Source organism: Triticum urartu, chromosome 2, assembly GCF_003073215.2.
Source record: "Triticum urartu cultivar G1812 chromosome 2, Tu2.1, whole genome shotgun sequence".
In the NCBI taxonomy this organism is placed as follows: Eukaryota; Viridiplantae; Streptophyta; class Magnoliopsida; order Poales; family Poaceae; genus Triticum; species Triticum urartu.
In genome coordinates this window covers 549,243,684-549,254,336 of record NC_053023.1, presented here as the reverse complement: position 1 = coordinate 549,254,336, position 10,653 = coordinate 549,243,684, and the positions used below count along the sequence as shown (strand labels likewise).

General features: G+C 50.1%; 2 protein-coding genes across 2 annotated transcripts; both read left to right on the top strand.

Annotated features, from left to right (window-relative positions):
- Positions 1-5,471: 5,471 nt before the first annotated feature.
- LOC125533623 (heavy metal-associated isoprenylated plant protein 46-like) lies at positions 5,472-6,246 on the top strand. Its single transcript, XM_048697004.1, has 2 exons — positions 5,472-5,636; positions 5,782-6,246. Exons 1-2 carry the CDS (start codon positions 5,631-5,633, stop codon positions 6,157-6,159), a joined length of 384 nt encoding a protein of 127 aa, XP_048552961.1. The 5' UTR covers positions 5,472-5,630; the 3' UTR covers positions 6,160-6,246.
- An 860-nt stretch (positions 6,247-7,106) lies between these two features.
- LOC125533622 (ethylene-responsive transcription factor RAP2-2-like) lies at positions 7,107-7,765 on the top strand. The gene has a single exon (XM_048697003.1). The coding sequence runs from the start codon at positions 7,107-7,109 to the stop codon at positions 7,692-7,694; it is 588 nt and encodes a 195-aa protein (XP_048552960.1). The 3' UTR covers positions 7,695-7,765.
- The last annotated feature ends 2,888 nt before the right edge of the window (positions 7,766-10,653 follow it).

The following is a 10,653-nucleotide window of genomic DNA, read 5'->3' as shown; positions in this document are numbered from 1 at the left end:
TTTATACACAGGCGCAGTTAATGCTTGGGGATGATCCACAGGGCCGTACCTCCAAAACTTGGGGCCCTGTGCAAATTCCCATGGATGAAAAAGCCTAAAATGTATTCTTTTTATGTTTGCCTACGTTTTTCAAGAATTGCTCCTTGCCAAATAAAAAATTTAGTACTATGACATATACTGTACTATCTTTCGATCCGAACATCTTTCTGTTGTACTGATTAAGGGTTCGTTACACTTTCATTGACCATTTTTTAGAATCAATTAACCCTTAAGTAACAATAGTACTACTAGCTTTTTAAAGGAAAATAATAGTACTGGTACTTAGGAAAAATTTGGGGCCCCTAATTTTTTGAGGCCCTGTGCCATTGCTCCAGTTGCACCTGTCCAGATACGGGCCTGGTGATCCACCTGCAAACAGGAGGTGCGGATACATACCAGTGGACGCCGTGCACTGAAGTCATTTTTCGACCAACATGTGGTTAGATGTATAGGATGACACAGCCCACCAAGTTAGGTTTAAATCCTGATGACCGCATTTATTCTGGATTTATTTCAGTATTTGCGGCGATGCGTATTTAGTGGGAGAAGACGTTTCCGTCGACTACGAAGCGGCAACGATGACTTCGTAAAATCTCAAAATGATACGACTCAATATCTGAGAGGTGCTTATAGGGATTGGTTGTGTGTGTTCATAGGGATACGTGTATGTGCGTATATGTAAGCGCTTGCGTCTGTACTGTGTTTGAAAGAAAGATAGATAGTACATTACCTGCAACAAAAGCTAGGACGTCACACCATGATCGATACCCTTTGCCCCAAATTGTGACAAATTGTTGGGGAACGTAGTATAAATTCAAAATTTTCCTACGTGTCATCAAGATCTATCTATGGAGTCATCTAGCAACGAGGGAGGAGCGGATCTACATACCCTTGTAGATCGCGCGCGGAAGCGTTCAAGAGAACGGGGTTGATGGAGTCGTACTCGTCGTGATCCAAATCACCGATGATCCTAGCGCCGAACGGACGGCACCTCCGCGTTCAACACACGTACGGAGCAGCGACGTCTCCTCCTTCTTGATCCAGCAAGGGGGGAGGAGAGGTTGATGGAGATCCAGCAGCACGACGGCGTGGTGGAAGTAGCGGGATTCCAACAGGGCTTCGCCAAGCGCTGCGGGAGGAGGGAGATGTGTCATGGGAGGGAGAGGGAGGCGCCAGGGCTTAGGTATGGTTGCCCTCCCTTCCCCCCACTATATATAGGGCCAAGGGAGAGGGGGAGGGCGCAGCCTTGCCCCTTCCTCCAAGGAAGGGTGCGGCCAAGGGGGAGTCCCTCCTCCCCAAGGCACCTCGGAGGTGCCTTCCCCCTTTAGGACTCTTCCTTTTCCTCTTCTCTTGGCGCATGGGCCTCTAGGGGCTGGTGCCCTTGGCCCATATAGGCCAAGGCGCACCCCCTACAGCCCATGTGGCCCCCGGGGCAGGTGGCCCCACCCGGTGGACCTCCGGGACCCTTCCGGTGGTCCCGGTACAATACCGGTGACCCCGAAACTTGTCCCGATGGCCGAAATAGCACTTCCCATATATAATTCTTTACCTCCGGACCATTCTGGAACTCCTCGTGACGTCCGGGATCTCATCCGGGACTCCGAACAACTTTCGGGTTACCGCATACTAATATCTCTATAACCCTAGCGTCACCGAACCTTAAGTGTGTAGACCCTACGGGTTCGGGAGACATGCAGACATGACCGAGATGACTCTCCGGTCAATAACCAACAGCGGGATCTGGATACCCATGTTGGCTCCCACATGTTCCACGATGATCTCATCGGATGAACCACGATGTCAAGGACTTAATCAATCCCGTATACAATTCCCTTTGTCTATCGGTACAATACTTGCCCGAGATTCGATCGTCGGTATCCCGATACCTTGTTCAATCTCGTTACCGGCAAGTCTCTTTACTCGTTCCGTAACACATCATCCCGTGATCAACTCCTTGATCACATTGTGCACATTATGATGATGTCCTACCGAGTGGGCCCAGAGATACCTCTCCGTTTACACGGAGTGACAAATCCCAGTCTCGATTCGTGCCAACCCAACAGACACTTTCGGAGATACCCGTAGTGCACCTTTATAGTCACCCAGTTACGTTGTGACGTTTGGTACACCCAAAGCACTCCTACGGTATCCGGGAGTTGCACAATCTCATGGTCTAAGGAAATGATACTTGACATTAGAAAAGCTTTAGCATACGAACTACATGATCTTGTGCTAGGCTTAGGATTGAGTCTTGTCCATCACATCATTCTCCTAATGATGTGATCCCGTTATCAATGACATCCAATGTCCATGGTCAGGAAACCGTAACCATCTATTGATCAACGAGCTAGTCAACTAGAGGCTTACTAGGGACATGGTGTTGTCTATGTATCCACACATGTATCTGAGTTTCCTATCAATACAATTATAGCATGGATAATAAACGATTATCATGAACAAGAAAATATAATAATAATCAATTTATTATTGCCTCTAGGGCATATTTCCAACACAAATGTCATCCAATCATATGATCGGGTGATAATTTTAGTCGACCCATATATACAACCACGAATATAGCATCAACTAAGACATAGCTAAATTTTACTGGACTAAGATTTAGCAACACTCTACACTTGGCACTTGAAGCATTTAATCAAAGATTGGTGGGTGATATATCCGACACTTGAAGTGTTTAGTCAATGGCTACATCTATGTCCTGTTGACCGCTAAACTGACCTTGTACGTACGTATGACTCGTGTTGCATGGTACTACTGTACTATGTAGGAGTACTAGTTTAGTACTCCCTCCGTTTCATATTAGTTGTCTCTGAAATGAATGTATTTAAATGTATTTCAGTGCTAGATATATCCGTTGAAGCGACAACTAATATGTAACCAGAGGGAGTACAACGTGTGGACTAGCTTAGCTACGGCCGAATTCTGTATGGTCATCATGCATTGATTATTTCGTAGGTTTGACTACTGACTAAATACCCGCCCAGGAGTCCATGAAAGGTCCCCTTTCAGCGGACAACGCGACGATAACTTTCGAAGGTTCCGCGGTTGAAAATAGCGAACGTGTACACAAAGAATATAACAATAAATATGTACAAAAGCGCAACTATATTTATAGATGCATGCATTCAGATCCAGGTTACGTATGTGCTCTAAACTGGTGGAGTATTTAATTTGATTTGATTCCACTTTTACCATTGCGGGAATTAGTTTAACCTGATTCATTAGGTCAGGTGTCGATGTATGACATGTGAACGAGCTTTACATGGCGAGACCAGACCGGGTCGCTGATATCATTCATACCGCCTGGGCACAGAAATAGGGGACCACATGAATCATTGGGGTCTTCTTGAAAATTGATGCTTGGCCACATAATAATCTTATAAATTTGATAACGCTCTCTTCTACCATAAGATTTATATATTTGATACAAATATGTATTGTTTAACCGTGCTTTAAATTATTGTTTTTTGGTGTTTTAGTAAGGACTCGCCCCCGCGCCACCTTCCTCCGGCGACTCGGGGGTTAGCAACCCTTGCGCCGCCAGTTCATCTTCCTTGTCCCTCATCTTGCCGCCGCTGGAGGGCGCCCACCAGCGAAGCTCGGGCCGGCCCTGAGGAAGGTGGCGACAGGGCTCTAGTTCTCTACGGGTGTGGTGTGGGGCACGACATCGAGGCGGTCCTCTGCATCTTGGTGACTTCCGGGTCGTGATCACGCTAGGCATAGCCGGATTCTCGCGCTGGCTCAGGCGGGCATGCTCGAGGTGCCACAGTGCTTCGGTCAGTAGACGCGGTGCCGATCTAGTTTGTGCACTCTTGACCTAGCAGCTGTTGTGCTCCGCACGGGCGTACATTGGTGATCGTTATCAACCTATTGTGCTCCAGCTTTGGCCATATCAGCACCAGGACTGACGCGACTGGGTAAAGTTTTCTCTAGCGAGGTGGTATAGTCCGTGTTGTGTGCTCTGTCGGCGGTGTTGGTCCTTGTGGTGACTACCCCTGTAGGTGGTGGCAGACTCGTTGCAGGTTGTTGTGGCCATCAAAAGGTCTTTGTGAGGGTCCGTCTCTCCAGATCTGGTGGCTGGCTTTAGTGCGAAGATGCAAATTATGTATGACGACATGACACAGAGGGATGGTTGTGCTGCAACAGTCTCACATCGCATCTAGGTACTGGGATCGTGGAAAGTGTGATGGCAACAACACATGAGTTAGCCACATCCATGACAAATGGGTGGCACAGTCGTGAATAAAAATGCTAGATCCTCCACAACAATCAAGATTTTTATGGCAGATAACTATTTTTGCTCATTTCCAAAGCATAAAATCTGTTATTTGTGCTCGGAGCCATGGAGAAAGAGATTGTGTTGAGCGGTGTTTCGGGAGAAGATTTCTCGGATGGAGAGAGATTCAGTAGAGGACATCTTACCATGGTTCTCACTCCATGTCGATTTCGCACGAGATTTGTGAAATAAAGTGATTCAATTTCCTTAGTTTGAGATGGAGCCTTCTGCCTTCTCTACTTCTAAGTGCGCAACCGGGAGATGGTGATGGGCTAGAACCAATTAATTACCACATGCTAATTACTCGTGCCCACTACTTAATTAAATCAACTACTCAGGTTTATTATACTATATCCTTACCTTTCATGAGGTAAGGTAAAAGGGGCCATGTTAAAACTGCTCGTGCATATGCGGTTTGCATAGGTAGCAATGCCGATTGGAAAGAAAGAAATGTGTTACTATGTGCTATACAAGATAACAAATGAAATATCCTAAAATACTAACTTATAATATAATGCTATTGTACGCTAATATCATAGACACGATATATGCGGGGCACTCCCCACTACGAGCAGCATTGCAACACTCTCTTTTCTTGAAAAATCAGAAGAATTGCTTATTAATTGCGTGCGGTTGTGAAAAAGTTGGGTGTGAGCGTGTGAGCCCCCTCTCCTCCCGCGTGTTCCTAAGACAAAACTATTGTTGAGTGAGCTGATCGAGGACCGCCGATCGCTTGAACCTGAGCTGCTATTGTATCCATGCCATTTTTGTCCCGTTTCATGCTAACCGATCGACCCGGCCTACATAGTTATGTCCGCAGCCGCGTCTTCGGTGGAGCGTCCAAAGTGGCCAATCAGTGATACAATTGGGCAGATCATTGAAAAATGTCTCTCCATGTGTAGCGTGCCGATCGGGAAAATTCAACTGAGAGCTTGTGATTGCGATGAGGACGCGTTTACATGCATGGAACCCAGACACCCAGTTGGGCAGTTGTTTACTCACTGAGAGAGCTCAACTGGTGCCACCGCTGCTGCTACGAATCTTCTTGCAACACACAACTTTTTCACTCCTCATACTGACATCGCTCTAATTCTCTGCTCCCACACCCGCGGCCACTGCGTGCGTGTATATAAGGCGGGCAGGCGGCTATCCCCTTCACCAAATCATCACAAGCTAGATACTTGCATCTGCAGAAGACCGATCAATAGCTACCCAAACCAATAGCCTCGCTCGAACACGAGCATTTCCCAAATCTCTATCTCTCCTTGATAGCTAGCCATCTTACAACCCAGCAATGAAGGTGAGGAACCCTATTCAGTTTCTTCTCCTAGTTCCTGTGTACTTCTCGTTTTGCTTTGTTTATCAGTTTAGTTTTGAGCAATCGATACATTACTCTGAAGCTGAAGCATACGACTGATCCATCGCTTTCCTCCTTGATGTTGCAGCAAAAGATTGTCATCCAATTGAGCATGTCGTGCGACAAGAGCAGGTCCAAAGCCCTCACCATGGCCGCCAGAGCAGCCGGGGTGACATCCATGGGGATAACCGGCGACGCGAGGGACCAGCTGGAGGTGGTCGGCGACGGCGTCGACCCGGTGTGCCTCGTCAGCTGCCTCCGCAAGAAGCTCGGCCACGCCCAAATCATCAAGGTGGAGGAAGTGAAGAAGCCGGAGGAGAAGAAGAAGGAGGACCCGAAGCCGCCGGCGCCCATGCCCGTGCCCGTGCACCCGCCGCCGTACTTCTACCCGCCCAGCTCCTACTACCCCCACCAGTACCCGCCGCACTTCTGCGACGAGCAGCCCGGCAACTGCCGGACCATGTAATTTAATTCTGTCGGCGACTAGAAATAGCTACATGCGCGTGTTTATTAATTCATTGAAGGAAATGAAAAGGACGAGAGATACTCTACCTATTTACGAGTTCGCTTGGGTAATTTCCAGTTTGAAATCGAAGCAAACGCCATGCATGGCTATATGAATCTCAGTTCTCAGGCGCTTGCTTCAGTCCATTCATAAACCACATGTGGTTTGGGGCTGGGCCATGCGGTGAGGGCGAGGAGCCAAACAGGACAGCAATATAGATAGATAGTGCTGCGTCATCTGCAAGAAAAGGTAGGACGTCATACCATGATGTCCTCAGCCCCACATTGTGGCGAATGCCATCTAATCATGTGATCGGCTAATAATTCGAGTTGATCCATATAACCACGGTCCCGTAAGTACTAAATTAGATCTGCACTGTCAAATATCAGGAGACGGGAAATGACAGACCGCACAATAATTAGAGTGCTACGCAGTTGCTCTAGGTTCAAATTTACAGTAGAAACAGAACTACATCCTGACAAATTAACCGTCAGAAGAGTCAGACTGTAAACCAGTACTAGTAGTCTCTAGTGACCTAGTCTGCGTTTCTTATTGTATAATCTTAGAGCATCTTCAATAGATGGTTCAAATGTAAAAAAAATCAATTTTTGGATCGTCTAAGACAAAAAACACTGCTTCAACAGACGGTCCATATGCAAAAAGAATTGAAACGCGGCCTCCTCGTGATGTAAAATGCAACACCTCACGATGCAAATATACATCACGAGATGCATCTGGTCCAAAACCAGCCGCCGACCGCAAACGCCCAACCGCCACTTCATTTCCGTTCCCGCCCGCCCGCCGGCCGCCGCGCCACAGCTCCGCCACCGCCCCGCCCGCCACCGCCGCCCCGCAGCAGCGCCCCGCCCGGATCCATCCGCCACCGCCCCGGCCGCATGCCGCTCCCGATGGCGCCGAAGAAGACGCCGAAGGGCAAGTCGGGCTTCTTCGGCGTGAGGCAGAAGCCCTCCGGCAACTGGGGAGTGGAGTTCTCCGACACCGGAAGGCGTTGGTGGATCGACACGTACCCCTCCGCCCACGAGGCCGCGCGTGCCTATGACATGGCGGTGTGGCGTGCCGAGAGGCCTCGGTCGCACCTCAACTTTCCAGAGATCGAGAGTCGGGCGGAAGCGGAGTTGCTTGTGCCGCAGGGCATCAACATGAAGGAGATCACGATGAAGAAGAAGACAAAGAAGCCGTCGGTTGTCGTCAGTGCTGGCAAGACCGATGAGGAGGCGATGGCGAGGTTTGCTAGGGAGAATCCAGAGTACGTCCAGGCCGAGATGGAGTACTACTGGAAGCGTGAGGCGGAGCAGAAGAAGAAGAAGGGGCCGAAGAAGGAGGATGAGGCCGGTCCCTCAACGGTGATCCCCATCGAGTCCTCTTCCGAGGAGGACTGGGCAGACTTCTCAGAGGAGGAGGAGGAGGAGGAGGGGTGCGACGACCCGACGAAGGAGGAGTTCTGGGAGCAGTTCCGTAGCTCCGATGAGGAGTAGTTTATCTAGTAGTTTGAATAAGTAGTAGTTGAAGTTGATGTATGAAACTATGTTGAATTTGATGTTTGAACTATGTTGAATGGACTAGTAGTATGTCGTTCTACATCTTTATTTTAGACCATCTATTGGAGTTGCTCTTTTAGACCATCAATTTAGATCATCTGTTGGAGTTGAGCTTTTTTCAGAGCTCCAAAACGCACTTTTTGACGGTCCAAATTTTACATCTTCGGTTTTGGACGGTCAAAATTTGGACCATCTATTGAAGATGCTCTTAATAGTCTATGTACAACCGTATCCATGCAAAGAAGTAGTTAGATGGTCAAAGTTGTGAATCAGCCAACTAACTTCAGGGCCAAGAATTAAATCATGCGTTCATGAAAATGACACCACTGAACACAACGGTCAATTTAGTGGTGTAGATGGCAACGTTTCCTATTGTTTACTAAGGACGCACTGCTGTCTGAAATAGAATTGTGTTTCTGGACTATCAGAATTTGCAGATTATGGCCGGTAGGCCATCGATCATATATTGATTATTTAGAGATTATGACCGCTTAGTCATCATATATTGATTGACAATATCAGTACCACGAAAGGTCCATAGTTGTCTCACTGGTGATGACATGGTTGCTTCAACGCTCAAATCATTGAAAAGAATATTGTTGGAAGCATTTCGGAGCATCGATTTTTCTCCCAAGACCTCATTTCGAATGAAGATTTGCAGGCAGTTAAAACATTCGTCAATGTTTATCACGAAACTAATCAAAATCTTTTGAATTTATTTACCATTTTTCATATTTTACTCACCAGGGAGCATCAGAGCTTTTTTTGAAAAAAGAGGATGACCTCTAACCTCTGCATTAGGGCGATGCATTCAACAATTTTATTAATTAATTCTCAAGACCTTACAAATTAATACATTAATAAGTCTGAAGTCATCATCTTGACAACATTCGTCGCTACTCCTATCTACTTGATGGAGTGCAGATTGTCGAGGCCGTATATCCAGACCTCACAACAAAGCCCAATATCTAAAGTCGGAGGGCCCAACCAAGCCGAATTGCCGGGTTTGACTCACACACGTCTCCGGCGCACTCTCAGCAAGCACCGCACGCGCACGATGCAGAGCCATCGCCCCCGTCTTTCACCAATCCATCTTCAGAGCAGGTATTGACGCATCCATCTTGCCAGGCTCGCCGTCGATGCCACGACGGCACCAGACAACGCCACCACCCTATGTGCATGTGCATGTGCAGCTTCGTATGGTGAGGACGAGGAGTCAAACATCACAACTTTAGTGAGCGTATGTCATCTAGTCCATGTGATGATCTTTAGATGAACCTAATCATATGATGATTTGGCAATAATAGTGGTTGTATATCCAGTAAACAACTACTCTTTTGTGTTTGCGGTAGAGTTCACTTCTCCTCTCCCTCCCGAGGCGCTCCCGTGGGCGCCGTCGGGGGGCAACCCTAGCGCCTCCTCCTCCGGCCCTCCGCCCCGCCTCCTCCTCCCTTGCCGCCGCCAAGGGCGCCGCCGGCCGAAGGCCGCGTGGCCGAGGCGGCGGCGGGTCGGTTCTCCCCTGCGCGCAGATGGATGGCATCGCGGGCTGCCTCCCTCCTGCCCGCGGCGTCGGGTCCTGGCCGGCTCCTGCTCTGGCGCTCCACCCCGCGCCCTTGTGGCCCGCTGACGGCTCCTCCTCCCCTCTCCCCCCTGCGGCTCGTGGGGTCTGGTGGACTCGTGCATGCTGGCGGCGGATCTGGGCGTCCTGGCCCAGATCCGGTGGATGTAATGGTCACCGGTGGCGGGGGTGGCTGGCGACCTTGTGGAGGTGGTGGTGTTGCGGCCGGTGTCCTTGCTGCTCCGGTGCGGGGTGGCGGGGCTTCGGGTGGTTCTGACTAGGGCGTGGAGGCACAAGTGATGTGGTGGTGGCAGGTTTATTGCGGCGGCGACCAGATTGTTCTAGCGCCGGCTCGTCTGTAAGTTGCTTGTGTCGGCCTCCGACCCCTCTCCTCGGTGTCCGTTCGCTTCTCTCGCCGGAGGGTTGGCCTTCTCCCGACTGCGGTCCATCGACCGTCTCGCACCCGGTGCCGTAGGACCGAGCTGGTCTCGCGCCCAGCAGCAGGACCGATCCCGTCTCGCGCCCGACAGCAGGACTGCGCTCATCTCGCGCCCGGCAGTAGGACCGGCCCGTCTCGCGCCCGACAGCAGGATTGCGCTCCTCTCGCGTCCGGTGTAGCAGGATGGTTCGATGGAGGCTTGTTGTGGCCGGCCTATTGGGTCTCGGCGCTGGGACCGGCCAGGGGTGCGGAAGGCCGATCCTTTCCGCCCGTCTCTGCGGTTGGGGTAGCGGTGGGGCTCGGGGGACTTGGTGTCAAGATCTTGGAGTCCGGGGCGGTGGCCCTGGTGGTGGTGGCACAGTGCTCCTGGGCAGAGCTCGTGCCTCGGTGCTGTCCGGTTGCCACGGCCATGTGGGCGGCATGGTAGCAGGGGTGTGGCGTTCGGTGGCGGTGAGGGTTGGCCGGTGTGAAAACCTACTCTATATTCGGACGGACTGGCGACGACATAGATCGCTCCCTTCTTGAAGGCGTCGTCGTTCCTATCATTGCCCGTCGTGTTGCTCCAGGGGAAACTCTGATCCTTGGATCGGGCGGTGGCGGCGCTCCGGTGTCGTATCCTTCTTGAAGGCGCCGCCTTGGAGCCCACGGTTCGTCATATGCGGCTTCACTTCTTCGCGGTGGTGTTCACGGCTGAAGCCCTCGGCGGCTCTTGTAGTGCTAGGGAGTGTGTTGCTGCTTTAGCGCCTATGTATCCAGCCTTGGTTGTGTGTGCGCGTTTGTGTTGGGTGAGTGTGGTTGTATCGGGCACTGTTGGTCTATACTTTATATATAAAGCGGGGCGAAAGCCTTTTTCGATAATATCCAGTAAACGCGCAAATAGAAATGAACAGTCAAACGTG

What these genes read in the sequence shown, in the direction of transcription:
- LOC125533622 (XM_048697003.1), top strand. Translation starts at nt 7,107, where the DNA reads ATGGCGCCGAAGAAGACGCCGAAGGGCAAGTCGGGCTTCTTCGGCGTG.